Source organism: Anoplopoma fimbria, chromosome 20 (assembly GCF_027596085.1).
Source record: "Anoplopoma fimbria isolate UVic2021 breed Golden Eagle Sablefish chromosome 20, Afim_UVic_2022, whole genome shotgun sequence".
NCBI lineage: Eukaryota > Metazoa > Chordata > Actinopteri > Perciformes > Anoplopomatidae > Anoplopoma > Anoplopoma fimbria.
In genome coordinates this window covers 16393411-16408298 of record NC_072468.1, presented here as the reverse complement: position 1 = coordinate 16408298, position 14888 = coordinate 16393411, and the positions used below count along the sequence as shown (strand labels likewise).

At 39.3% G+C, this 14888-nt stretch overlaps 1 protein-coding gene across 1 annotated transcript; it reads left to right on the top strand.

The window, feature by feature from the left end:
* Positions 1 to 438: 438 nt before the first annotated feature.
* Positions 439 to 14271, top strand: ca14 (carbonic anhydrase XIV). The gene is made up of 13 exons (XM_054622146.1): positions 439 to 508; positions 878 to 901; positions 4526 to 4705; positions 4955 to 5100; positions 7646 to 7741; positions 7832 to 7898; positions 8243 to 8400; positions 10249 to 10375; positions 11213 to 11236; positions 11347 to 11431; positions 11610 to 11651; positions 12938 to 12991; positions 13562 to 14271. Exons 1-13 carry the CDS (start codon positions 439 to 441, stop codon positions 13671 to 13673), a joined length of 1185 nt encoding a protein of 394 aa, XP_054478121.1. The 3' UTR covers positions 13674 to 14271.
* The last annotated feature ends 617 nt before the right edge of the window (positions 14272 to 14888 follow it).

The following is a 14888-nucleotide window of genomic DNA, read 5'->3' as shown; positions in this document are numbered from 1 at the left end:
CTCATCTTTTGTGTCCCTTTGTTACGATGCAGTAACCTCCTTTTCTCAGCGCTGCATTCTGTCCCTCTCTCCGTCCTCTCAACCTCCTTTTTCAGAAACTATGTAACACTGAATTAGTTCTCACTCACTGGTCCCTCTTTGCGTCCCTTATTTCTCTCCATCTCTGCCCACACTCTTTCTCCCTCTCTTCTCTTCATACTTTCTCTCCATCTCTCTCTCGCTGAGACCTGTTCTGGTCACCCTGCACGCCAGAGTGGAGCCGGCATGTAACATCCACACTCTGGCTGTTAAACAGAGCTGTGGCAGGCGGGATCGCTGGACCCGGTCGGTCTCCCCCCCCACTTTCCCTTACTCTCTCCCTCTCTCTTTCTCTCTCACTTGCTCTCCATCTCTGTGTTCACTTTCATTCATTGCTGTTTATGGGCAAGGAGGGCTAACATGGACTGTTTGGGTCTTTTTATCCTTCTAATGCTTCAGTGTTTCCAGTGGACAACTGCCCCCGCTGCTGGTAAGGTCTTAATCGACAAATTAATCAGCATCACGTGAGATTGTTTTGCCGTGTTGTTGCTCTTGTAGATTGTTTGGGTGTTTCAGTGTGAGCTGTAGTAAAAACCCAGAAATAACTCCTGGATTTCAGTAGTATTTGAGTACTTGTTTCAAATTGTACTGTAATGATTTGAATGATAACTGATTAGAAATTGATGGAAACACAACATGTTAAATAGTTATGTGAAATATATATGATTTAATCTTATGGATGTGATGCATTTGACATGGTCAGTTCTGGATGAAAATCAAATCTAGAACCACTGTGAGCTAAAGGAAGAAGCTAAAAATAAGAGTTTTAGAAGTTCTTTCTATTTCTATTATCTTTCAGAGGAAGTTACCTGGACCTACACTGGTGAGTTCAAGTTTATTTGTAACACATATAATCTCATGCAAAGGCAAGTTGTAGCAGAGCATGATTAAAGAAAGATTAACAAAAACAGGATGGATGATACTATGAATACATTTTACATATGTCAGATATAATGTAATCTGCAGCTTGATTATTAAGAGCTGTATAGACCAAGAGCAAAATCCAGAATTAAATTCTGTAATAAATAAGGGGGCCTTTGATATGATTGATTTCTTTTGTCCTAATTCAGGATAATTTGGGGTAATCTTGTCTGCTAATAACAAACACATCTTAAAGTTTACTGAAAATAAGTGCTACTGTCTGACTGAAACTACTCATATGCAGACTCTAAAACATTCATAGAAGCTTTTGTAGGATTTCCCCCTCATATCTCCCAACCCCTCTCCCTCTGTTTCCCTCTACGTCTCTCCCTGTCTGTATTAGTTACAGTTGAACAAGCTGGCATGAGCACAGCAGTCACACAGAGATGATGAAGGGGCGGAGGGGCACAGAGAGGAAGAAAGCAGGAAAAAGGCAGAGCGAGAGAGAGAGAGGAAGGCGGAGGGAGGCAGGTGCACGAAGATGAGGGTGTTGGTGGACAGAGAGAGGGAGATGGGACGGGATGAAGCAAAAGCATACCAAATCGTGCCCCGTATTGTTGCAGCGCACAATAACTTATGTGTTGATTGTGTTGTGGACGCACACTGGCTGCCTATGCCGTGGACAATGACATTGTGGGAATGAATGGGGGCACACAGACCACCAATCCCAGCATGTATTCAGGAGAGCAACACCGGTGTACAGTACAGAATACACACAGCAAACTGAAGAGGCTGTGACTGGAGCAAACTGGTATCCATACAAAGGCCATGTAGGCTGTTAATGTATGGAGTAGTGTATGGTGCAGAAATATGTGGTGTAATCTTTTGACTGGTAGCCAATAAGTTAAGTGACATGTTTTATATATTTTTTTATAATATTTTTATTTTTGTCATTTTGTTCTTCAAATTACAGTCATTGAGATTCATCCACATTCCGTATGAATGAGTGAGGTGTGTGTGTGTGTGTGTGTGTGTGTGTGTGTGTGTGTGTGTGTGTGTGTGTGTGTGTGTGTGTGTGTGTGTGTGTGAGGCATGTTGTGCGACGTAGCATTGCATGATGTGGCTGCTGCAGAGCTGTTAGCTGAAGTGGAAAGACAGTTCTGTTATACACAACATTTTGTCACACGAAAGAGCAGTATTACACGTTTGTTTTTGTTTTTTTACACGAGAGACGGACCGTTATATAAAGTAATCAAGAGAGAGTTGGTCTCACATTACATCATTCTCTCATCAGAATCTAAGTGAGTAAATATATATATATATGTGTGTGTGTGTGTGTGTGTTTTTGATCCTGCCTGTATTCTTGACAGGGATGCCATGCTAGGAGAGGAAGGGCAAGTGCAGGGGGTCAGAATTTTCTACCCTCCCGTTACTATGGGGACCTCCATGGCAACCAGTTGCAGTGCCACGGGACTCACTTTTGAAGTTGGGTCGTGGTGAGGGGCTTTGCTGTGGAGAGTAGTGAAGCATAGTGGGGCAGAAAACAGATTAGAGGTACAAGGTGGGGGTTTCAGGCGCTGGGAAATCAGTGGGAGATGAGAAGTGGTATGTGTTGACATCACCAATGTAAAGTCCTCTCCTTACATTGTGTGTGAGCAAGAGAGAGAGAGAGAGAGAGAGAGAGAGAGAGAGGATGATTGTATGACAAACATGGTACAGTGCTCGTATGCATTGTGATGTTAATTTGTTTTTGCTTTTTCCTTCAGCCTTTTAACATAAACATACATGCTTCTTATTAATAACTTGTTAACATTTTCAAAATCTGCAATTGCAAATATATGAATTATACGTTTTGTTTGCAATTGCTGACACATTTTTGGGGCATCTCTTTTTCTAAAGCATTCCTCTCCTTGCAATTGAAATTCAGATTCTTTGATTCACTTGTCACTCTCTTTTTCTTTCACTCTTTTTTCTAACTGTCTTTTATTATGCAATTGGGGAGACCAGTTTCTTTCTTTTACTCAGTGAAACCAGAGCCTGAATCACTCTCCTCTCCCTAACGTACTTTTTCAATATTTATCTGTCCTTTTCATAATTAAATTATCTTTAATTTTTCACAAGCCAATTATCTGTAGAATTTTAAATAGAGCATATTTTACTTTATAAATACAGTAGACACATGAGTACATTAACTGAAATTAGACACTGTAACCATTCAATCTCTATAATGAGTGTAAAAATGTACAAAAAAACAGACCACGTTTACATATTGTCAACCAAAATAATATGTTGTTCTTTATCTTTCTGAGAGGAAGCTTAAAAATTGTTAATGCTATTATTATTTTATTATTTATCAGGAATCAGAGTCATCATTTTACATTTTTTACTTTGATTCAGTTATTTTTATGGTTTTGCAAAATATAAATTCAAAAGAAATATAAAGTCAATATTCAGTTGTAAATCTTTAATATCTGGCTATGGTATACAATCATTCCATTTGTTTACAACACTCGAAAGAGACACTTAATTAAAGAATATTCTTATATATAGGAAATATTTTGTATTTGTCATCTCAATGCCAGGCTAGGATTTTTTTTTTTTCCTGTTAATTAACACAAGATCAAATCAATTTTGTATTTAAAAAAAACTATTATGTACCTGAGCTGTGCAAATGTTGCAGATGCTCATACAGCTAAATAGCATTACAGTTATTGTGTTATTCGCAACATCTTCAGGATCTATGTCTTAAGAAGCTCATTGTTTTCTGTAATTTAACTGCAATTATACTGAAGTTGTAAAAGCATCCGGATAATAGTGTAGAACCAAGTGTGGAATAGTGAATAAAATGCTCAAGTGGCATTCTGTATTGATATTGTTGTGGTTCTCAGTTGCCGTAGTTATTCAATGAGTTGCCTCGATCGCCTGCTTTTGTTGTCGCCGTTCATGTGTGTGTGTGAGTCTTTGTTTCATGGGAGGAACACGTCACTTGCATTTGAATTGATTTTAATTTAAGTATTGACAGTCTGAAACAGAGCAGCATTTATTATAATTCAACAGAAGATTTCAGCTGTGGTTAGAAATTATTATTGGTACGATGTTGTCGGTGGTTATGGATACACACACACACCTCCGTGTGTTCTTATTGATACCAGTGTTGAATGGAAACATCATCACTGAAGAAAAACTGGCTCAATGTAAAAATGTGACTGCGGTTCTTGCTGGAATCTCCATTTAATTAAAGATTTCGAAATTTAGATTCAATAACATTCAACTTAATTTCAATGCAGCCTCAGCTAAAGTATTTAAAACCATCAATAGTAAAGGGAGCATTGTTGATCCTCTATAACCCTAATGGCCCAAACATAAAAAAAATGCCTTGTGTAGTCAGAGATCCTACTTCAAAAAACGTCTTATTATACGTTTTTTCCAATTCACCACAATGAGGCTGTGAACCTAAAAAGGAACCCAATTAATTGTCTTATATAATTAGAGACCGATCAATGGAGACTTTTCACTGGAGGACTGGAAGCCGGTCGGCTGTGTGATTTGGTGATGCCATTGTTTTCTGTCTTTTCCCTTGTCAAAGGCTTGGTGGGTCAGTCCGAGTGGTCGCAGTATTTCCCCGACTGTGGTGGTACTTCTCAGTCCCCCATTGATGTGGTTACCACCCAGACTAAATATGACCCCAGTTTGATCCCCCTGACCCCACTGGGCTACAACCAGCACGGCAACAGGCCCTTCACTATGTACAACAATGGACACACAGGTAACTATGGCAGCCAGCTCCCAACATGACCCACTCCTAGGTAACCGAGCAGCCTTACACTTGGTCTGTTTATATTGCATCATCCTCAATTGTAACCTGGCAGCAAACCTTTTACTTTTAAATTCAGGAGATGCTTTAAATGTTAAGATTTGAAATTCATTTTTAAGAAAAACACCATTCTAGTACTTGATATTCAGCTATCTTCCCCTGTCAGTTGAACTCAAAGAGTCAGCTCTTGTTTTGCATCAGCGGTCATTGAGCTACCTGACTGGATGGGACTAGGGGGGCTGCCCTGGCTCTATACAGCTGTGCAAATGCACCTCCACTGGGGAAGCGGCGGCCCGAGTCATGGGGGCAGTGAACACACCATCAACGGACTGAGTGCAGATGCAGAGGTAGGTTTAAACACAGCTCACTGTAAATGGTAAAATCCAGTCACGGTCATATAAGTTATTTCTAAGATTTTATACAAAAAAAATGAACCGCGAGTGTTCCTCTTGTGATTATGACTTTTTGTTAAATGGAAGAAACCTAAATAGATTAATACAATGACAAAGGTTAAAAAAAAATCAGTTTACTCTGAACATTTATATTAAGAGCGAAGTAATTTCTGTTCATTGTTATAGACAAAAGGATGAAAAAGTGTTAATGCTACCAAGCTAGTAAGGTGAACTTTGTCCAGGTAAAAGAATGATTAACTTTCTAAATTAAGATAAGGGTGATTTAACTGAGCCTTTATAATTATACAAACATCAGATTAAAATGGATTACACTGCAGATTTAACAGTGTAGGAATACATTTCTACAGGACACACACATCTACCAGTCAGCAACCTCTGGTTTTAAAAAGTGAAGCCATGCCGAAGTGCCTTAAACCTACATTCGTTCTAATGGCCATCCGGGGGCGACTCCGCTGGTTTCAAAAGGAGTCTGACTGTATAGAGTTCTATGAAAAATTGATCCTACTATTCCCTTGATTTATGACCTAAGTCAACACTGTAAACATGAGTTTATGGTCTCAATTGCTAGTTTTAAAATAGACCATAAAGCAGGTGACGTCATGTGAATACTTCCACATACAAACACATTTATATACAGTCTATGACATCTACAAACAGGTAGTGCGACAATGCGTCAGTTAGAACATTACTACCCCTGCCACGGATACCTCAACACTGAAGACCTGCATTAGCAAACTCCATTCAAACTGGCCCCACATTTCCGTTGTATACATTCTTAAATATAAAACAGCTATTTATACCATGGCGTGACAAGATACTTACTATCATAATTATTATTTACTGAGAGATACGCATCCATATTGCCCATATGCCAAGCTAATCCACATTTTAAATTCAGTATTTAATCAATAGTCCATGTCAATCCATTGCTTTCTAACTTTAAATAGTCCAGAGTTGTTACTAAACTTTGAGACTAGATAATCATTGTCTTCTTTAACATTATGTTCGCCTTGAGGAGTGCCTTCACGACCATATTGTCTGGACTGATCCCCAAAGGTTGCTGCTGTGAAGCGAGAGTTTCATTTCACAAACATGAATTTATCGAGCTTTTGTTGGCTGCAGTTTATAATCACCATTGCTTTTTAGAAAACATAAATATGAGACGCACTGCGAGCACATCAACTAAACATTTTTTACATTCTGTCATCAAAGTCCTAAGCATTGACACCCCTGTTGATACAGGTGGAAAAAAATGATGCTGTTTTAATAAGTAATGGTTCATATTTTGCTTCAAAATAGAATTTCGTATTTATCTTATGTATGAACATCATTATTACTGGCCTTCAGCAATTAACAGCAGATTATCTTCAGTACAGCCATGGTAGGAGTGTGAACAAACACAAACATTTGAACTACATCTTCAGGTGAGCCAACAAAATTCAGCCACAGCCCAAAACACTGCAAACAACCACAAAACAGAAAACTCGTAACTCAGAAATTCCGCAACCCAAATAACCATCACAAAAGGCCAAGAACTACAACAACAAAGTATGCCAAAACACTAAATGCAACACACAGTACAATTGGCCACAAGCACAAATTACCAAAAATGTCCAGATTAACACAAAATCACCAAATCTAGATGCCATTAAATTACATTAAAAACTTCAAAAGTTTTCACAAGAGGTGCAACATTATCACAAGAGTGAAGGAAGCAGAAAATAAACATTCAATCTAAACAAGATAAATGACCACCAAACAAATCAACCCAAACCTCACAACAGACCACAAAGTTAACAAAAAGAAGGGAAGACATCCAGCCCAATCCACGATGGGTCCTAGGATCTGGGCTCCCCCCACTATCCTAAACCGCCATTAAGATACACCTAACAGAAAATAGGCCATGAAAACAGGACCAATGGACCCAACGAAAGCTAAACAAACTAACAAAAAGCTTAACAAATCTAACAAAATTAAACCTTAACAGTTTGGAGGTGTTTTTGCTTATATTTGATTGAGCAGCCAAAGAGGCGGGGAAAGGGGGATCAAGCCCAGGACACTTCGGTAAGGAGTCAGTCTTACTTCATAGGCCCCAGGTGAGCTAATGGGGCGTCCAGCATGAGAGAATTTAAGCAGATTAAAAATACAAAAATCATGAGTTGGTTGAAAAAATAAAATTCACAAACATAATGAAAGAGAGGACAAATATTCGTAAAAAAAAAAAATGGAACATGTCTTGCATGAGTGGTCTTATTACATAATGAGACAATTAAGCTCTTTCTCATTCACTTCAGTCTCCTCGCCGATCTTTATTGTTCTTTGGTTATTCTCTCAGGAGGAAAACTCAGTTTGCACGCAGCTCTCTCTCTCTCACAGTTTCTCCCCCTCGGTCTTCTTTTAACCCCTCGGCTGTCAGGAGGATAAACAAGGACGTCTCTCGTGTGAATGGACAAACTAACAGTGTTCCTCCTCTCTCCAGCTACATGTGGTGCACTACAACTCTGAGCTCTACCCCAACATGTCCACAGCAATGACGCAGAGTGACGGCCTGGCTGTTTTAGGGATTCTTATTGTGGTAATAAAAACAAATACTTATTAAAAGGTAGCATTAATTGTACTTTTGAGCAAAGCAATGAACATTGAAGCCTGAGTTCTTGTTTCCCAGACAGGTGAAGAGACCAACCCAGCATTTAACAACATCCTTCACTACCTGAGCCGCATCAGACATGCTGGTACGTCTATTTAAAATGTATAAAAACACATCTTTTGTTTGTCACACAATTACTTTAAGTTTTCTCTCTCTACCTAGTCATTTGCAGTTTCTATCTTCCCTTTACTCTACGCTGTCTTTACTCTACGCTGTTGTAAGCCTGCAAATTTCCCCGCTGCGGGACTAATAAAGGATTATCTTATCTTATCTTATCTTTTATGACAAATGAATTACAATATAAATTCTTTACATATTTTGTTGCAAAGCATATGTGCATACAATTTATATTTATATATATTTTGACTCCAGCAGTCGTATCTATAAGACCTCACATACTTTTTTTCTCCTCCTTCCACCCCCTGGCAGATCAGAAGGTGTACATTCCATCGTTTGACATCCAGTCCCTGCTCCCGAAGGATCTGGGACGGTACTACCGCTACAACGGCTCCCTGACGACGCCGCCCTGCTACCAGAGTGTGACCTGGACACTGTTCAACGAGAGGGTTCAAATATCAAAGGCACAGGTAAAGCATCTAAGGTGTGAAGAGGTGGATCCCACAAGCCTCAACTAAGCGTTTACCTTCTTCTAGAAGACAAACTACACCCTTTCAAAGAGCAATGCACTTTAAATTATTAAGAATATTCACACTTGCAAATTTCCCCGCTGCGGGACTAATAAAGGATTATCTTATCTTACATTTATATTGGAATGTGAAAAAATATTTAAATACTCTAAATAGATAAAAGCTGTAGACTGGTAAACACGACGGACAATATTGAGGTTAGCAAAAGTGATAAAATCGTACTATAAGTCGATAATGTCATTTTTGTGACAGCCCTATTTCATACTACAATTTCTGTTTATTTGCCTCGAAAATGATATTCTTGCGTTCCTGTGCTCCATAATCAAACCACCAAAGAGCATATAATTTCCCACTAATAAAACTAATAAAACAAAAAATAAAACTAATAAAAATCATCCAAAAAAACATTAATCATGACCCAATCTATACAAACTGTAGGCACTGGGACAAGATTCTGATATTGGCTGTTCAGTATTCTGTTGTAGTCAGAGTTGTATTGACCAATCATGTTGGAGCAGGCTTTGGTTGAATGCAGGTAAACAGTCCGTGTGGAGAGCAAAAGAGGAAGAACGCATCTGCCGAATCACTACCTCAATCCCCTTTTAGGCCACGTCCACATTAACCCGTTTTCACTCGTTTTCAAATGAAAACGGGGTTTTAAGATCTCCGTCCACACGTGCGTTTCAGCATCGTTTTCGAAATTATGTGCGTCCAGACTTGCTCCCCTGAAAACAAATATCACGTGACTATTCACGTGCACTGGGCATGCGCATGCCGGTGTAAACAGGAAGTACATTGGTTGCTTGGGTACAGATAATACGATTACACTACTCTTGATACTAGTCGTGCTTGATACTTAAGAACTTCCTCTAAAATCTTCCTCCATGAACTCAAACAGACACATTTCGTGGAAGTTTTTAGAAGTTTTATTTTCCAAGCTTAGTTACAACACTGCAGGTCTAACTCTATCTCTCCCACACAGACAGCACATGTACTTTAAATGAACAGTCATTAAACGAAGTTTACTAGATTATGGGTCCCTACATTTGGTCAACACAAGCCTAGGGCTGATGACGTCACTGGACACGCCCCTCTAATCTCTCCATAACAGCTGATTCCAGCTGAAGCCAAAGACCTAACCCCCTCTGGGTTGCCATGGGTCACCTGTGCTCCCCTGGGTCCTAAGTCCCTACATGTTTGAACGTCTATGTACAAACATTTGTAACAAATACCACATTATCCATGTTGAATTAACCTGCTAGTCGATCGGTATCAAGGCTGTTGTTGTTGTTCTCTTCCGGAAAAGGGTCACGTGGTAAGGGGGTGACGAATCAGGGAATGACACGTCATAACTGCTAAGAACCAATCAAGTAGCGAACGGCGGTGCCTACGTCATCGTGTTCGGACTTCTTCGGTTTCCGTCATCCACACTATCATGAAAACGCGGCGTTTTCAAACTTCTCCGTCCTCGGGAGCGTTTTCAAACGTATTCGTTTTCGGTGCCCTAAAACGCTGTGTAGTGTGGACGCTCGGTGCAAACGCAGAAAAAGATATGCGGATTCATTTGAAAACGGGTTAGTGTGGACATGGCCTTAGTGTCACAATCCCCACCTAGATTTGGGAAGTAATATCCACCACCACTTTTATTATCTTTGATACTGATAAACGGTGTCTACCTGTTGAGTGTTTACTGCTGCGTCAGTCAATTACCTTCTCTTTTAAGTATAATGCCTTAGGAGGAGTGTAACCGTTTTTTCCATTCCTCTCCTCTTCACCTCTCCACTCCAGTTGCTGAAGATGGAGACAATACTTTACTCCAGTAAAGCTAAAGATCCAGACAGGATGCTGCTGCAGGACAACTACCGTGCGACGCAACCGATCAACCACAGGGTCGCCTTCGCCTCCTTTACTGCAGGTAAGACAGACAAAGCTATAGGAGGACATCATTCATCAAAATGTTGACATTAAAGACGAGCACATGCTGTGTTCGGAATTGTTTGCCTTAAAATTGCTTTCTCAGAATCACATATTTTAGGGATATACTATGGTAATATATGACAAGTATATTCTTAGAGTTTATCCTTTTCAGGTTGTATTAATTCAAGATTGCAAAAGGCCACAGCCAATCTGCTGTAACCTTAATACAGCACTTCTACACTGGTGGACTGTTATGTCACCTCGCTGTAATGCAAACCACTATAACAAGCCAGTGGGTGGCCATGTGGACCATAGCAATTAGCACAATCCATGCAGAGAAGGAAAAGTGGAATGTGGAGAGAAATGTGGGAATATTAAGGATTACCGGTGACTTTGTCTGGGTAAAAGGGCCTTTGGACGGCAGGAATAGAGCGAGAGACAGAACTAAAGGGGGAAGGGGTGGAACAGCAAGGGGGACTCTGTGTTTGTTTGCGAGCTGATTAGAGAAAAAGGATTTGCAGAAACTAAACAGTGACTCGATTGTTATCACGAGAGTCTGAGAAAAAAAGAGAGAGGAAAAAAGAGACACAGAGAAGTGAAAGAGGGAGACAGAGTGGTAGACAAAGACAAAGGAGAAAGAATTTGTGTGAAGTCCTCATTGTAGTGAGTGACTGAACTGGAAGACCTGTGATATCAGCACTGTTGTCAAAGGCAGAAAGACTTTTAAACAGCGGAACAGCAGATTTTGATGAGTTTCACCAACGATTGAATGTTTGTGAACTAAAAATCTATTGTGATTTTTCGAATGATTAAATCAATCTTTTGTTTGTTGTAGAATCCGGGAAGGAGCTCTCTTCTGGTAAGAATAAATGTGCTTTTAGTGTATTTTTTTGTGTGTGCAAATGAACAAAGTAACCGTCTGCCAATACTTTAAATAATTCAACAGCTCCATGTTTTTTTCTTCTGCAGGTGAAGTCACAGCTATAGTAATTGGAGTGATGTGTGGCTGTGTAGGTCTGGCAGTGATCATTCGCTTCATCGTGAAGACGATACGGTGAGGCGCTTCGCTGTGTTGCTCTGTCATTTCTCTGTTTCCGTTTCTTTCAACGGCTGGCGACAGATACTAGCCCGCTGCTGGTCTGGTTTTACTGGGCGGTGTGCAGGAACAATGGGAGCTGTCAATGTGGAAGTATCCTGTCTCTTCTCATTCTCCATCTCCTATCTCTTGGCAGATTTTTTACACTCCTCCATCGTGAATCAGTCGTGGTAAACAGGTGGTTTACCTGATCTCATTACTGACAAGGATGCACAACTTGCACTGACAGTGTGACTGCTTCTTTTTTGCTTGACAGACATCCTTAAGCGCAGATCTTTGATCAATTCAATGACAAACAAAGAGTTAATGAAGAAAACTGGGAATATAATATAGCACTCTTTAATCCATTTTGAAACACCATTTTCATTTGACAAAACCTGAAGTCATGTTTTGAGATTTATGTTGAAAACCTGATATAACTTAGAGTCTGACCAACACACTGGCATGGCTGATATTACTGTCTGATTTGGGCCCATAACAGATATATATATTGGCATATATTTCAGCACACAAGTAAAAAATAAATGCCAAATGATAAATGATATAATTGAGGAAATACAGAAAGAGTGCTGTGAGAGCACTGACATATTAGTTTATGTAAAATATCCTATTCAATCCATGTTTTTGAAAGCCATCCTCATCGGAGAAAGTTGTTCTATTATAAAGTCTTTCCTCATTGATAATAAATGTATATAAAATGTTTGATGAATAAAAAACAAGTGAGTCTGAATAAGAAACAAGTGAGTATAAGAGTACAGAGACATACGATCACTTGTACTAATTCATAGCACCCTCAGCTTTCTTTTTAAAAAAATTGGTCAAATTCCGTTTTTGGCATTGACTCTAAACAGTGTTGGTTGAACTCTAAAAGAAATGTCAGTAAATGTATAATCCTCTTTGTAAGGTTTCACCATAAAAATTTAAAACAACTCAAAGATCAGCGCAAAGGATAATCTGTGCTTTGACCCATGCTGCAGTAACATGGCTGTTACCCAATATTTTCTCTCATAATCACCACTGATTAATGAAAGTATGTGGTGGGTCCCCAAAGTCCCCATATATGCTCCAGTATGTGTTATCTCAGAGTCTTCGGTCCTTTGGTTAGGGACCAAATCATGATTTTCATTGTTGAATATGTTGCATAGAACTGAATTAATAGAAGATTGGGGAGAATGAGACCTCTGATCAGAGATTCAATCTTCAAATGAGATCACAGTGAAATGATCATAACCCCCCCCCCCCCCCACAAGGATCTAGGGAGCCTTCATAGGGCCCTTTATCCCCCTTTGGGAACCACTGGCTTTCATAAAGTCAATCGTCGACGTGTGCGATAACTTTAAAATGTCACCTCCAAGAGCGGAGGATTGGGAGAGATTGACTTTTGAAATGTACCTCTTTGAAATGATAAATCAAAAGTTGTCTCTCTGTTTTGGTCATGTGATTCTGTCTTTTGATCTGTGACAGCTCTACCTCTAGCTGGGACGTCCTACCCAGTAACCGGCCTGCTCCCAAGTCAAGGTCAACGTTAAAAGTTATAACCTTTGACCTTAAAAACCTAACCTAGATTCCTGACCTCCACTCTCTGCTTTAACCACCCATTTAGGTGACTTATCCTCTTCTATAACACCTCTCTTTATTGTATTACTGCTTAAAGAATTTCCACAGGCTGTTAGAAAAAAAAAATGTAGGCAAAACAACTCAAAACTGTATTGAAAAAGTGTCTACTTTTGAAATGCCTCCAGTGGGCATTCAAACCGTGATGGAGACTTGATGATGCAGCCACTTTAGCACATTTCCTCCCTCTTTGTTTATAATAACATGAATGATTTGTACTTATTTATCAACTTAATTATCATATAACATATCTCTAAATGTAGGCTAAAATATTCTCATTGTGAACTAAAATTCAACATCTATGGCTCCACTAGTTATTTAGTAGTACACTAAAGCCATCAACTCATGCACAACCTTCCATGTATTCTTTAACAAGTGAGGATCTCTGCTGGACAACATAACACACTACACTAACAGCGTACCTTAGGCATTTGTTAGACTCAGTGGGAATGACTCCTCCCTTTCATGTTTCAGGATGAAGGAGCCAGAGAAAGCGAAAGAGATCAAACAAGACATGGCTCTGAATCCGACGTCTGAAGCACAAAAGAAAGAAGAGCCGTCACCGTCTCCTCAGACTGAGCCCTAGCTGACGGCACAGCCCACTTCAGGGCTTCAGTCAGGAAACACGCAACACACTCAGTTTACACATGAAGCAGTTGGTGTAACCATGTCTGTGTGCTGAGTCGTATGTTTGCTCTTGCAATGTCTGGGATGCATGATTGGTTCATGTAAATACTTTGTAAGATATATTTTACTGGGTTTTTTTGTTACACGTTTGGATGTCATTTCATCTTCCTGCCTTGACACAGAAGCACACTGCACTGTATGACATGTAATAGACTTGTGAAATATTTACCTGTGAGTTCAATGGAATATTATGATTTTCTTTTGCCCCTGGACTTGAGCATTGACACACAGGAGGTCTTATCAAATGAAAATCTATTATGAAGGTTTTAAGGGATTCAAAGTGCAAAAAGTATAAACTGTTGCTGTTAAAACACCACGACTCTGAACTCAATTTAGAGGATTATATTGTAAATGGATGAGTTATATTTATGTACATGTGTTCATTCTATTGCAAAAACTGTTTTTGGTGCCATATATTATCTTTGTCTGACTGATTTTTGTTGTTGTATATAACTTGTCAACATGGGAATCTCATTAAAACACCGAAATAGGCAACTTCACCTGCTTTGATTTCTTCATTGTTTGAGTGTGTGTGTGTGTGTGTGTGTGTCTGTGTTGTTCACATATTGTTGACAGAATCCCAAATAATTAAACAAAGAAACAACAAATTATTAAACTATGAAGATCCATCCGCATGTTCTGTCTTTTTGTTGAGAAACACCAATATCAGATATCATTAACAACTCAGAAAATGTACATCTATATATTTCTTTGTTCCATTTTGTTTTACAAAGTTAAGAAAGTGTTCTTTAAGTGAAGCCTGGTGTTGCACATAAAAGATGATCCCAGTCTTTTCCACACAGTGAGGCCTACAGCTTATTATTTAAACACTGGAATCAGATTGATACTTCCCGAAGCCCAGGTATCACTATCGATATCAGGACTGAAAAAGTCGGATCGGTTCATCCTTATTCATTATGCTCTCAGTTCATGAAGAAAGTAGGACCACAAGAGCACACAGAGTAGTTCAACATGTTGTCTTTGTGTTTCTTTAGTGAGTGTGCCTTATGTATTTTAACCTTCAGCAACTCAAGGCATGACCTAATTCATTCAACTCTGCAGACTGTGGGGACATTAACTAAAGCTTTTGATTTGTCCCAGAAACATGATTGGC